Source organism: Lepidochelys kempii, chromosome 18 (genome assembly GCF_965140265.1).
Source record: "Lepidochelys kempii isolate rLepKem1 chromosome 18, rLepKem1.hap2, whole genome shotgun sequence".
Classification (NCBI taxonomy): Eukaryota; Metazoa; Chordata; order Testudines; family Cheloniidae; genus Lepidochelys; species Lepidochelys kempii.
The window spans coordinates 11,286,571-11,301,379 of record NC_133273.1 but is presented as its reverse complement, the minus strand read 5'-3'; the positions used below and the strand labels follow the sequence as shown (position 1 = coordinate 11,301,379).

General features: G+C 46.2%; 1 protein-coding gene and 1 long non-coding RNA gene across 8 annotated transcripts in view; one reads left to right on the top strand and one right to left on the bottom strand.

Annotated features, from left to right (window-relative positions):
• KAZN (kazrin, periplakin interacting protein) overlaps window positions 1–14,809 on the top strand; it is a 712,848-nt gene that overhangs the window by 314,077 nt on the left and 383,962 nt on the right. For 3 of the 7 annotated variants that reach the window (XM_073317160.1, XM_073317161.1, XM_073317159.1), the window contains one exon: window positions 5,001–5,190. In XM_073317160.1, the coding sequence (XP_073173261.1) occupies window positions 5,001–5,190 (190 nt within the window). Of the gene's footprint in view, window positions 1–3,379; window positions 3,493–4,444; window positions 4,732–4,777; window positions 4,882–5,000; window positions 5,191–14,809 lie in introns of those variants that run through there. The other 4 variants (XM_073317162.1, XM_073317163.1, XM_073317165.1 and 1 more) reach the window with 4 other exon arrangements.
• LOC140900246 (uncharacterized) lies at window positions 1,289–4,156 on the bottom strand. Its single transcript, XR_012155598.1, has 2 exons — window positions 3,410–4,156; window positions 1,289–2,004 (listed from the first exon to the last, which is right to left on the bottom strand). It is a non-coding gene; the product is annotated as an uncharacterized lncRNA (long non-coding RNA).

The window sequence follows — 14,809 nt, the reverse complement described above, 5'->3', positions numbered from 1 at the left end:
AGGTAGATCCTGTTTCAAGGTAATATACCCAGGCCACAAAGTTCTCCAGATGATGGTGTTACAGTGTATGCCTGGTTTTAATCTAGCTAGTGTGGGTAACCATACTAGCAAACCAATGGCAGCATGGGCTACACCACAGACTAGCAACAAGAATATGTACCCAGAGTCTCTGGCAGGCTTGTACCGAGGTTGGCAGCCTAGACCACCTGTCTTCACTACTACTGGGACCTGTGGCTAGCTAGATTAAAGATAGCAATGGTAAACCTACCTGTGCTATAAAAAAAAAACCAAACACCTTCATTTTGTAGTGTAGATGAAGTCTTAAGGATTTCTCTACACATGGTCATCCAGGAACATAAATCCAAATTAACTAAAGGTGTGGATTTGAAATGGATTAGTTAAACCACATCAAACTCCTGTGTGAACACCCTCATTCAGAATTAAGCAGCCTTCCTGAAGTAAGGCCACATTAATTCTGAAGGATGGTGTTCACACAGCGTTTAATGCAGTTTAACTAATCCACTTCCAATTCACACCTTTAGTTAATTTGGATTTATGTTCCTGGATGTCCCCTTGTAGCCAAGCCCTTAGAAAGGACTTCAGACCAATATTCTCTCCACACAGTGTATATATGGGAGACCCATTGATATCGCTGAGAGATCCACCTTTGCAGAGAGACCAGAATATCAGCATATAGTTCCAATATGCAGAGAACAGAATTTTACCCTGTGAATTGGAGAATTCATACTGGTTACTTTGAAAACTGAAGGGGATTAATTTTCAGTACCCCATAGGATGGCCAATCCCTTTTCCCTAGGTGGGACACAGTCCAAGTTCCTCGAGTGACAACCTCATTAAGAGTTTCCACGGGCTGCAGTTTCACCCCATAAATGCTGTGGCCATCTTAATCTGAGATTAAATCAGTAAAATGTTTGGCACTATTTGTGTCTATTGAAATACTGTTTCCAAACTTTCCATAATTTAGCACTTGTTTACACCATAAGGTAACGTGCTCTACCGGGGTGTGATTTCTAAAGTGCACTCATGTGTTGAATATTAATTGGTCTGCATAGACCCTGCTGGTGCGCACTAAAGGTTACTTAGTGTGCTTTAATGTACTACTGTGTCTTCATGGACCAACTACTGCACAAGACCTGAGTGCGCTTTAGAAACCACTCCCCCACAGAATACATTCCCCTGCTGTGCAGACAAACCCTAAGTGACATGTTTCAGAGTAGCAGCTGTGTTAGTCTGTATTCGCAAAAAGAAAAGGAGGACTTGTGGCACCTTAGAGACTAACCAATTTATTTGAGCATAAGCTTTCGTGAGCTACAGCTCACTTCATCAGATGTGACATGTTGCCCTTAAGTACCTACAGGTTCAATCCTGGGAATGGTAGAGCACTGTCTATTCCCAATGGACTTGGGCCTCTTGCTTAGTCCAGTGTGCTCGAAGCGTCCCTGTGGAAGTTGGTGGAGGTTATGACAGTGCAGAATGGACATAAGTACAGTCAGGATCAGAACTGATATTCTCAGGGAGCATAGCACAATTGGAAAGCAATCTACAGCAGACTGACAGCATGTGAACACAGATTCATTTTATTTTTATTCCTGAAAGTTGCCTGGAGGCTCATTGCATGCCAACCCCCTCCAGATTCACAGCTTTACAGTACCTTGTTCCACGGCTCCCAGTAGGATCGTTGTCTTGCTGGAGAACAATGCACTTTTGCTTTACCTCATTTCACTTCCCTTGAGCGAGCAGCAGAAACTGTCAGCCCATTGGTTTGTTAAATCATTTCCTCCCTCAGATGCTGAGTGGTGATTTTACACCAGAGCTGCTTCTGCGGCCAATGAGGACATTCTCTGTGCTCATCGAAGTGGCCACTCTTGTAATGCCATGGTGCAAGTCTGGACAGAGAAGAGCACAGCTGGCAGGAGCCAGCCTGCAATTGGAAACTGACATGATTTCCGGTCAGCTCAACCCCACTGTCACATGGTGTTTACACTGCCAAAGGAAAAACAAACCTGAGATCAATTCTGTTTTTTCTAAATCAAAAAATAATAATGTCTCCATCTTTGCAGCCTGCTGGGATAGGACCCACCAGTCTGTCCCTCTCCTGCTGTAGTTTCGTCAAGGTCGCTGTGATACCTATTTCAGAGTAGCAGCCGTATTAGTCTGTATTCGCAAAAAGAAAAGGAGTACCAGTGGCACCTTAGAGACTAAGCAGCTGAAAGTGCTTAGATTTTGGAAACGTCCTTGCATTTGCAAGTCCTGAGAGCACTCTCAAGGCCTGGCTGGGGAGCCAAAAGTACAGGGCAGACCTGAGAGCTTACTGCAGCAACAGGCAGCATGGCAGTAACTGCTCAATCTTCCCCTGTTTCCCCAAAATGTTTATTTTAATCTTTTGCATAATATTTTCCTGTGTTCAAACAATAGGGTAAGAGCCATTTTTTGTACCTCAAGAGAAGTGCTACTTAGAGACTGGCCCAGCTCAGTTCCCAGGGAGCTATGGCTTACTTTGGGAACAGTCCTCCCTTTCATGCCTTAAAGGGTGCATGGGGATGCAACTGTGTCTCCTGAACTGCTGTTCTCCACTGCATCATTCCCTCTTGAAAACAGGGAGTGATGGTCTGGCTCTTCAGAGCTTCCAGGTGGCAGAAACCTGCTTCCAGAGAATCATAGAACCATAGGGTTAGAAGGGACTGCAAGACTGTTAGACTGTTAGTCTAACCCCTAACACATGCGTTGTTTGATCATGAATTCAGGCCTACAGCTTTGCTGCCTGGTGCAATCAAAGTCCCACAGTCCTCATGCAAGCAGATTACCTGCAGTGTGTTGAAAAGACACTGCAAAATGTTATTGCTCCTTCTAGAAGCAAAGTGATTTACGATGCCAAGTAATTCTCCATTGCTTCAGTGGGTACATGCCCCATTGAGCTTGGCAGCACCCACTGAGCTTGCAGCACCTGCTGGGTGGATGTGGCTTATGAAATAATACCAGAGAAGCCGTTGCCTTTCCCTCCCCGCCCCCCATCCTCTTCCAGAGATTTTTGGTCCATTTTACTCTTCTTTGGGCACTGACATGCAGCAGACTTGTGCGCAAAGCCCAGTGTAGGGAAGGGACAAAGAAGAATAATTTGCACTCTCATTGCATCTTTCATCAAAAGATCTCAAGTCCTTTAGACAATGAATTCAACCTGGCAGATTTAACCAGCCTTGCAAAGTTCTGTTTGCCACATTTGCTGAGGCACTAGAGAGAACTGATGGGCTCAGGGGCATGTACTGAGTTGAGTGGTAGAATAGGGAACAACAAAACAACCACCACCATCGCCACTCAGGAGTCCTGACTTCCCATCACCACCAGAACATGCTCTAAGGATAAAAGTGGCAACGAGAGAAACTATTCTTACCCCAAGGGAACAGTAGCTAGAAATATCGGGTGTTCCATGAATGCTGCCTCCTGTTCTATTGGCAAATGGTCACCGAGTGGCTGGTGAGTTTCTTGGATTTTATGCATTCACAGTGATTTGCTGCAGCATTTCTTTGGGTGAGCCGGTGCAGTACGAGAAACTGCTCTTTCAGGCTGCTGTGGTCGGTCTTTGGGCTCTGCTCTTGGCCCATGGCTGGAACTCGAGAATCAGGTTCCCGGCGTGAATACTCCCGATTCCGAATGGCACGTTTGCTGCTCCTTCCCCGCCTTCCCCAGCGTTTGCTTTAAGCCCGGTGGCCCTTTCCGCTTACAGCCGCTCCGATCCTCGTGGCAAGCGAACGCCGACAGGGGCACAGCCAGGGCTGGGGCCACTTCGGGGTGCAAAGGTGGCTGGGTGTCGGGGGAGGGGGGCAGCGCTTTGCACGAGTCGCCCCCTTGTGCCAGGAGAGGCGCTGGGGGGGGGGGGGATTCATGCACCCAGGAGCTCTCCCCTCGGGCAGACAAAGGAGCCCCTTCCCTCCTTAGCATGGCGACTGCACACTCCAGCCCAGCGCTTCTCTCCCGGCCCCATCCCCCTCCGTGGCTGACGGAGCAGGGGGTGTCACCCGGCTCCCACCGGCCGCGCTGCAACCCGATCCGAAGCCAGCCAGCCAGCCAGCCGGGCCTCCCTCCCTCCCCCGCGCCGCGCCAGGATGAAGGGGACGGACGCCCCTGCCTTCGCCTTTCCTCCGCCCGGCCCCAGCTTCCCAGCGCCCCGGCTCCCCGCTTTCACTTTGGCCCCTTCGTGGGCGGGCAGCCGCCTCCCCCCACCCCCCACCCCAGCCGCCAGGACCGGCTCCCTGCAAAACAAACTCCCGGGGCGGCCCGCCCCTGCGCCCTCCCCTCTCCCTGGAGCGCCCGGCGCCCCCTGCTCCACCTCCCCTCCCAGTCCCTCCTCCCCCCCGCGTGCAACCCCCCCCCCCCCGCGCATCCTCCCTGCACCCCCCTCCCCGGCGGCCTCCCGCCCTCTGCCCCCAGCGGGCAGCGCTTGGCGCGGCGGGCGCCCGAGCGCGCAGGCAGCCGGAGCCCTGCGCGGGGCCGTGAGCTCCGTGGCCGCGGCGCCGGGGCAGGGGCAGGGGCAGGGAAAAGCCCGCGGTGCATCCCCCAGGCCGGTGCATCCCCCCAGCCACCCCCAGCCCGGGCTGCTCCCCTCCGCTGCCCTTGCGCCATTGAGGCGGCCGGGCTGGGGAAGGCGCCCCGCGAAGCCGGGGGCTGCGGCGGAGCCGGCGCGGGCAGGGCTCCCCACCTCCCCCGCCGCAGATGGTAGGCTCCATCGAAAGGGTGCTTGCCCTGTTTTCTCCCCGCTAATGTCCTCCGCGAAGCGGCAAAGCGCACGCGGGTCCCCTGCGGCCGGAGCCGCTCCGCGCATCCCTGCGCCGGGGTGAGGGAGGCAGCGGCGAGGGGACCCAACAGGTAGTGGGTGGGTGGGGGGGGGGAGAGGAGGAGGAGAGAGAGGCAGCCACCCGCCCCCCTTCCACACCCACCCCTGGCTGGTGCATCATGCGGCTCTCTCTCACCTCTCTCCTCCCCAGGCCAAAATCCTGAACATGATGGAAGACAATAAGCAGCTGGCGCTGCGGATCGATGGAGCTATCCAGTCGGCCAGCCAGGAGATGACCAACCTGCGAGCCGAGCTGACAGCCACCAGCAGGAGACTGGCCGAGCTGGGCAGCAGCCCCGCCGCCCCCTCGCTCATGGAGAACAACCAGCACAAGGCGCAAGGTGAGGGGCCCGCCGGGCGCGGGGTGGGGGGCCCGGCCCCAGCCCGCAGCGCTCGCCCTGGCGCCTCGGCTGCTTCGCTGACTCCCGGCTGGAGCATCGGTGGCTTGTCCAACTTTTAACCCTTTCTCCCTCTTGCTCTTCGGGGGCGGTTTGAGGCAAGGATGCTGGGGGGAGTGCCCCCTCAGCCGGAGCTGTAGGTGTTGGGGAGGGGGGTGGAATAGGGGAGGGTCTCCGCCAAGCAATCCCTGGAACCCCCTTCCCACCCACTGTGAACCGGTTCTGTGTGTAAACTTTTAATTGCAGGGTTGGGGGTTTCAGTTCCTGTGAGGTGTTAAGTGCAACGTTTTAAGACCCATCTACCTACCTGATTTTTTTACTCCGGTTGCAGATCTTCCTCTGGGGGGTTAAAAACGCTCCAGATGTTGTAGCCAAAACAAGGTTTTGTTTTAAACGGCAGCGTGTTGACATGTTCACACTTTTCCTTTTATCTGATAATGAGATATTTTTTATACCTGCGTTGTAGCTTTACTCCCCCCTCCCCCCGCCCCTTTGCACTGTATCCAGTCAGTAAAATAAACAAGACAATGGGATGCTGCACTGCATGGAGTTTAAATATCTGGGGCATTATGAAAACAAGTCCATCTATGGGATTTTTTTTGTTGTTTTGGTTAGTTTTTGGTGGACGTCTTCCCAAATCTGGCTAAGGTGTGGATTAATCTCTCCTGGGATAGGGCAGTGGGATAGATGCAATCTTATCTTGAACTGGTTCCTTGTGTAGCTGAGATGGTAGAAATAGGTTGCCAGTTTATGTTGACACTGTCAACCCTGGCAGCTGTTGGTAATCCTTCAAGGATTAACACTGGATGAGGTGGTCCCAAAAACGCATTGTTTCCCTGATTGGTGAAGTCAAATGGCAAATGCATCTGACACACTCTGTTAATCAGCTTTTGACTTTAATATCATATGTTCTCCGCAAATTCAATTTACTACAATTTCGGCTGCAGAAATCCCAAACAAGAGTTAAAACAGGGCAATTGAATGGAATGGTTACTACAACAAATGGGTAGCTATTAGATCTCACATTTTCTCTCTTTTTTTTTTAAATTAATAGGTGGTGATCATTTTTACATTTATTTTTTTTTTCAGTAATGGGTTCAGTTTAAATGTCTTTAGGTAAAAATTAAAATATTTGTTTTTTGGCAATTGTGAATTGTTTAACCGGCAAAATAGCATTGCTCGGGTTGAATTCCGTTCTCAGTTCACTCTCTGGTGCCTAGAGTTTGATGAAGGTCTAAGAATCAGATCGGTAATTTGGTAACAAAGCAGCCATGTTATAATTGTGATTAATGTGTTTCAGTCCTGCTGTTTAATGCATAGTTTTCTAGCATGGAATTTGGCAAATGTCATAACCTGTCCGGGAGCGGGGGAAGGAGGAAGGCATTACTAATATGTGCCTTTTGATTACCTCACCTTAGCAAAAAGTATAGGAGTGTTGTATTTGCAGAATGCAAGGTATTGGGGATTTTATGCATCACAGGAGAGAGCTGTCTTCTAACTAGCAAATGGCAGAGAAATGAGTTTTGCTAAGAATAAAGACCCAGGGTTTAAAAAGTAGTAAAGAATCCATCTGTTTTTCCAACAATTAACCCTTACACACCCCCCTTCACTAAAGTTAGGTGGACTTTACTAGCAAGTCTTCTAGATTCAGTAGCAAAGACTGAGCATATAAAACAGGTTGATATATATAATGTCGTGAATGACGTATGGTCTTAATTTTGCATGAGGGTTACCAAATGAGTGCTAAATTGTTGATGCACAGCTCTTAAGATTGTAGGGTTTGTCTTTTTTCTTGTCTGGCTGAAATATGCTATGTTATACTCATGAACATAGTGCTTGGGTCACAATTACTCTAGAAACATTTAAATAAAAAATACTGAACTGGTAAATACTGAATTTCAAGATAATTCACACTCAGAACAGTGTTTATGTCTGATCAGAAATAGTGTGAACCCTTCCCTGCCTTGAGAGAGCTATAATTGAGTTGAATTTGTACCTGCGAGATAAAAATGTAGGCAGATATTATTTACTTTTTACATATTTACTGCAAGGGTCTCTTGGTATGATGTGTATACATTATTTAACAGCTGTATTTTGTGTATGTTTCCTGTAGCTTTTAAAACATAGTCGCTCTTCTAAAATGCAGTGTTACTGTTCTCATAAGACTGCTATTCCTTTACATCATGGGTGTTGCATTATTAAAGTATTAGCACAAATTGATTTAGAGAGAGTAATTTGTGGATTTGTTCCATCAAACTTGTCATATTTTGCTATTTATGCTGCACAGGGAATTGTAGCTATTACACAAACTTAATCCACCTGTGCAATCAGGAATTTGTCCAAGTAAACGGAGCGACCAATCTTGCTCATGCTTAATTTTGCTCATGTGCGTAGTCCCTTCCAGTCACATAAAAAAAGATACCACCTGTGGTTTTAAGCATTTTCAGGATTGGGTCCCTATTTTTCTAATGTGTTCATATCCCCTCTGTGTGGGGACCTATCAGTTACTTTACAGTAAAAAAGTATTTTGTCTGCCCTTTTAATCTCATTGAATCCTTGTAGACTTTAAAGGAACCGAGCCTAAAAATAAATTACCCCTGAAATGTAGTGGACTTTACTCGCCAAAGTACTCTCTTTTGGAACATCTCTGTCAAAAGTCCCTGTGAAGAAGAACCTCCCTTCATCTTTCTTCTCGAGTTGAATGATCTATAATCGGAATGTCGATGTACTGTAGAGGGCATCAGCTTAGATTCTCAGGTTAAAAATGTCGCCTTATGGCTAGCAAAGCCTGTCGGATACCATTGTCTGTTGTTTTTATGAATCCTTTCTTACATTTTCCCCCTTGCCCCTGCAAAATGTTTTAGCCTTAAGTACTTGTTTGGTTTTTGTCCTCTTTTTGCAGCAGCAAAATTGATTGGTTTGTGTAACACCCTGGTGTGTTTGTGTGTGTGTGTTTGTGTTCGTATTTTCTAAAGGGATGCTTTGAAAAGGCTGTTCGTAGTAGTTTGTAATTTGATGAGTGACTGAAAAGTGCTTATTCAGTTTGATGTGTTACTCTCAGCATAATTGAAAAAAATAGATTTGTTGTAACCTATTAAAAAAAAAAGCCATTTATCAAAGTGTTAATTTGTGCCCAGTGGAGAACCTTATTTCTGTTTAATTACTATAATTACATGCATGATTTAAAAATACAAATTTAAATGTCAGTGGGATCTTTCTGTTATCTAAGGAGTTGGGTCCCAATGATCAGAGGTGAGGAGCAACCATAACTCAGCACCGGTGAAAATCAACCATCAATATACAGCGGATCAGCTGTAAAGTCCTGAAGGGAGTAACACTCAGGTATACTCAGTGCCAGCTTCTGCAGCATTCTGAGAGCGTCACACAACACCCTTGGCTCTCGCTGGAGGCCTGCTGCCACTGAGTGGGTCGGTGGGAGTGGAGAGCACAAGGCAATTCTCAGGATTGGGCCCAGGGTGTCTGTGTAGGAGTGATGACAGAGAGTGCTTTCCTGCTGAAGTGAGAGTCTGTGGCGGTGTAGCCAACACTTCTATTTTATTTTTTGCCTGCGTTAAAGAGGAGGCTATTATTTTAAATGTGACTACAACCATGTGCTGCTAGTATTATAACAGAAGCCAATCAGTTAAGTGTAAAATTACGTTTGAAGTGAATTGCATTTTTCGTTCTTATGGGAGAAAACGGGAAGAACACGTTGTCTCATCAAAACGCCAGTTAGATTCCCTGTGTGTTTTGTATCTTCTTCCTAATTTGTCCTACTACCGTATGTCTTGTGGCAAATACCTTTTTATATCATTCTGGGTTTGCTTTTATAGGTTAACTCTTTAGACTGGTATTGGGCATTGGGTTGTCTCCCAAGAATTTTAAAGGGACACTCTGAAGGATGATAGTGAAAATAAATATCCATAGGTGCTGAAACTAGGGGTGCTGCTGCATCCCCTGGCTTGAAGTGGTTTCCATTATATACAGGATTTACAGTTTGGTTTAATGACTCTCAGCACCCCCACTGTACAAATTGTTCCAGCACCCCTGTAAATATCTGTCTCTGTGTTCTTTGAATAACTTAATTGTGATGGGTTTTAAATAGCCAGGCTGCCAAGCTCATTGATTTAAGTAAATAAACTTTGGGAAAGCAACGGGACTGATAGATCAGGGGTTGGCTTACAGGATAGAAAGCCTTTCACTCATAGGTCACAGGTTCAAATGCAGCCCGTGTTGGTAGTAGCTGAAAGTTCTTACCATCTGATAGCGGATTGATAGACTACGTGAAACTGGTCGGTGGACCAGTTCTAAGTGGACAAGAACATGACCAAATCTCCACAGATGCTGCAGGCCCATATGAGAAGAGAGCTTGAGGATTGACCAAATTCTCTTGGTCATACAGGTACACACTCCAGGTCATGTTTAATGTACATTGGATATGGGGAAGTGCATATGGAAAGCCTGCTCTGCCCTGCCCAAGCTCGGTAGACAACCTGAGGATCTGTCCTATGGAAAAACAAAGGGCTTTGTGCTCCAAGGCTGTTAACTCAGTGTAATTTGCTGCAAATGTTGTTTTTAAAACCGTTGTACTGACTGGGACCCCACAATAACAAACCAGTGTGCATGATGATGCTCTTCTCTGAGGTGCTGTTAGGATTTTTCTCTTGTATACAAACAGCGAAGAGAGACTTTTCAAGGATACTTTTTCTTACTGTAATGTTTTGTAGTTGTTTTTTTAATTTACTTACTGCATGGCAAGGATGAGCATCTGAGGACTGCTGGGGGGGGAGGTGTGTGTGGGGGAATGTGATCAACGTTTGTTCGCTCCCACAGGCCTGAACGCACATGGTCAGTTGGGATTTCAGCCTAACAACTTTGACCACCTCCCCACCCCACAAAGTGTTAAGTTTACTGGAGAAAATATTTTAGTGACTTTGGCCTCACCATGAGAGTGAGGACAGACTGAGGTGAAATTAACACTCAATGTCCTTAGTTCTCAGTGCAGCAATTTTAGCTATTTTACGCAGCCTCTAGTGATGCTGATGGAATTGCACTCGCTTAAAGCCGGATTTTTATGGGTATTTTAGGCACCTAGCTGCATTTTTAGGAGCACAAGACGCCTGGTCTCATTGAGTCCCCATATGTTCTGAGTTCTTGTTGCCATGCTTTACGTCAGTTAAGCAATTCATTCTAGGTAAAATTCACCCCTGTGCAGAGGGGTCAGCACAAGGGGCCCATGTACCACTTAGATCCTACTTGAACCCTCAGATTTAAGTGGTGCATGGATATTGTGCTGTCCCTTTGCACAGGAGTGAATTTCACCATCTGGGCTTAGACCTTTGGAGTTTCAGACGGATTTGCAAAAGTAAACTAGTTGGATTTTTGAGGCAAACTCTGCATGGGTTGCACCATAATCGATGGCCCCATATTATGGTGGTTTTAGTACCATCTTTGGCCCCGATTCAGCAAAGGATTTAAACCTGCCTTTTAGTTTCATTGACTTCTGCTGAAGTGCTTTGTTGAATCTGCGTCTACGTACTCAGCCATCAGAAGGAGTTGCTGCAAAATCTATGGGAAGGCTGGTGATTGGGCCACGAGGAACTGCAATAGTGGAACAGAGAGTTGGTCCATCGAGCCTAGTGTTTTGCTGCTAGTTGAAGTCTCTACCTGCAGCCTCAAATGCGAACACCTTAATTAGTTAATATTTGTAGAGCGCTTTGAAGATGTAAAGCACTGTAAATGGCTAAATGGTATTAACTGTAACAACATCTCGTTTAGCATTTGGTTACTCTTGCTTCGTCTTTTACAGCTCTGTTTGGCTGGCAGTGGTAGCAGCGGTGCTCAGAACTCGCTGTGTTGAGAAGCGTTGTCTTTGATGTGTTGAATGGCGCTGAAAGCGTAGAGGATTATAGCTACTAAGGGGGCTGGTGCAGTTGAGACCATAGGGTCTGATTTTCAGAGGTAGTGAGCACCCACAACTCCAGCTGAAGTCCGTGGGAGCTGTTATGTAACTCACTGGTTAGTGTGGGTCGTATGTCACCCTCTGTCTGATTACAGAGGATATGAGTTTGCTACTGCTCCTATCTTCTGGACTTGGTCCTTTAGCTTCAGCTGTAGAGGCTCATGCTCTTAGCTCTGGAGATCCCTGGTTCAGTACCCAGTTGTGGCCTGGATGACAGTTGTCATGTCTGCACTTCTGAGATAAGGTCCACAGTGTTCTTTCTTTAAAGACAGCAGGTTAACACCCTACTGATCTACTCAGGGATTTCCCATTATCTGTATTCCACTACAGTCTGCAGCATATTCGGTACTAGGAGAAATTCAGTAGCAACTGTGGTGCTCAGTGATGCCAGAGGGCCAGGGACCTTTATCATCCTGACATTCCACACAGAGTTTTCTCTTTTTTCCTTTAATGATCTTCTACGTTCATCGCTATAGCTGGAAGACTTTGCCTTTAGCCCAGTTGGCAATCAGTTACCTCTGCAGTCTGTGCTATTGCGACTTTGTGAATAATCAGCAAGAGTTGTTCTGAATCTACAGTGTTCATTTTCCTAGCAATGTAGTCTGCTTTTTGTTCGTCCAAAGCGTTGAGGCTGGGATATCGAAAGGAGACTACAGAAATCAGGCACCCAAATCCAGTTGGGCACAGAGGTCCTCTTGCACAGAGTTCATTGCATGATTGGGGCCTTGATCATCATGTTATTTTTCAACGTATTTCCCACTTTGTTTTCCTTTGACTCCGTGCCCAGCTGAGAGGGTGAAGTGAGTTGCGTGTTTGCAGAACAATTAAATACACTGGAAAATCCGTCTGTGCACAATGATGTTCAAATGATTTTTTTTTTTCGAGGCTCAGCATACCAGTTTGCAGACAGCACTTTAGGTCCCTGTTACACTTAAGTTTTTGGTGTTTTTAATTAAAAATATCCCTCTTACATCTTTTTCCAAATTCTGCCTAATCAGGTAATTTCCTTTAGAACTAGTAGGATAATATTTATAACAACACTCAGACCTTCTTTCCTCTAAGGCTCTCCAAGTGCTTTACAAACAGACATTAATTAAGCTGCACTAGGAGATGGGTTAGCCTTATTAATATCCCCTTTTCCGATATAACTGATAGTAAACTGAGATTATGGGGAAAGTAGAACTAGGAGCTCAATGCTGGACTCTTGAGACCCAGGGCCTTTTCTCTAACTACTGGACCACACTCACTCATGGATTCCTGGATGTGTAGGGTGGGGTACTCAGCCTTATCTCAGAAAGATCAAGAAGGATTATATCTGTCTGATCAGATCTGCCTACATTCTCGTAGCATGTACATCACCATAGTTTCTGGGCACTTTACAAATGTACAGCTTGTTTCTGCTACCTTTACTCATACTTAGTTGTACTTCCCCTTTCAGTTATCTCCATTGACTATTTGCCAAAAAGGCAGCAGATACGAACCCCAAATTCCTGCCAGTCCACCTGAGAATAGCATTGGTGTTAACTCTGGAAAGTTACTTGCACATCATATGCAGTCAGTGAATATTCATGATGTGAACCTGCAACGGAGGGATGGGAGAAGAGAGCAATTGATTTAAATACTGAAACAACACCAAAATATGTAGACTTGGAATTTAAGGTTGTTATTTTTTTAAGTTTCCCATAGGCATTGGCAATTTGCTAGCTTGTTCACACTTGCATAAGCAATACATTGACAAGACATATTCCTCGATCTCTGTCAAATGATGCAATTCCCGTTCCTTGATTAGCTTATACATTTTATTTAACCATCAAACATTACTTATTTACTTGTTTTAATTCATGCACAAAGATTCAGTGGTGGCATGATGTATGATAGTGCTTTAGTCTCCAGCTTATTAAAATTCAATTCTCATAATTTCTTGTTGACAGCCGTGCATGAGATAAGAGAATTTGATACTGACACAGCAGCTTGCAAATTCGGTATATTTGTAATATGACTGATGGTGTGTGTTTATAGCTGAGCAGCAATTATATTTATATTCGATACCCTGATGGCTCAGTTGACCAGAGGCATTGTTTTCCAAATATCTGAAGAATTCATATTCACTTGCAGAAGACTGAAGGACTCAGTGCATTGGAAATGAGCCTTTCACTCTAGGTAATGTCATGGAGAGAAGCAAGAATTACGATGTTTACAAGAGCAGCGGAAGAGACTGAAGATAATTTGGGGCAAAAGATTCCCTAGGCCTTAAGAGTTTTGGAAAACAGGGGCTTCATTGTTTACTAGCAGGTTGCTCAAGTTACTAGGAGTTAGGAGATCTGGTTTCTAGTATCCGTTTCACTGCCATCTTGCTACATAGTTGTGGGCAAGTCACTCAGGCCAAAGTTTTCAAAAGTGGCCATTGATATTTGGATGCTTCAGTTTGTAGGAGCTCAGTCTGGGGGAATGGCTATCCCTGATTTTCAGAGATGCACGCTGAGGTCAAAGGCAGCAGCGGGTGCTCAGCATTGCTGAAAAACCAGGTGGAAGAAATCGTTGGCTTAACCCTCATTCTGTGTCTATCTAGCTGCACAATAGGGATGAATTCTCACCTATGTTTGCAAAGTGCTAGAAGATGCTGGGGTGAAAGTTGCTGTAATAGTGCAAAGTATTATTACGCAGTCTGCAGTGAGCTTTTGAGACCGAGAGAGAACGAGCAAAACAAAAAGTTAGGGAAATAGGGGCCTAAAATCAGAAAGGATGCTGCACCAGGAAGCCACAGAAGTGGTTTGAGATTAAATGTTTCCTGTAGGTCAGACTCTCTTGGCAAAGTCTGCGTAACCTGGGCTTGCCCTGAGATTTTAATTATTGTGTGCAGGGTCTTAGCTGTGTTTGCTTCTTCCAGTGAAGTCACCTCCCAGCAGGCTGCTAGGAAAACCTGGAGGTGTCTAGACCTCTAGGTCTACTCTCCAAGGAAAGACAAGCCAGCAATTGTCTGGAGATGCTTGCTGGCATTCTGAGTTCCCTGCGCTCCCATTGTGGTGAAGCCACTTCGGTTAGTTACAAGTCCTGGGGTGTTAGGAGTGCCTCGTAGATTGGTGTGCTAATTACCGTGGGGCTGTGGGAACCAGGAACAAAGGATAATTCTGGGACATGGGTCACAGTACAAATGAGGCCCTGAGAGCTGTTGTTGTAGACCAAGCAATGATGGTAAGAGACTGTGAACCAAGAGGACCTAGGATGATATGCCCTGGCTCTATAGCTAGAGTAGGAACATCTTGGCAGTGTTATTTATTAGGATGCAATGTGGGACAGGCTAGAGACTATAAATACCAAAGATGTCATGATGCTTCAGTGCAAACCAGCCAGGCTCTTGTTGTCTGAGTTAAGTAATCGGATCAATTACTTACTCCTCTGATCTTGTTAGTCTTTCCCTTTCTCAGATCCCCTCAATGAGCGCCCACAGTGATGGAGCGGTTGGACAAATATACCTCAGTGATTATCATTAGCGTAGAGTCCTGTCACTCGCAGTTGCACATCTCTGTGCAGGTCTGCTTGGTGAGGTGCGGTGGCTGGTGCATTGGCCCCTTGTGTAGGTGGCTTTTGAGGGGTAGCTTT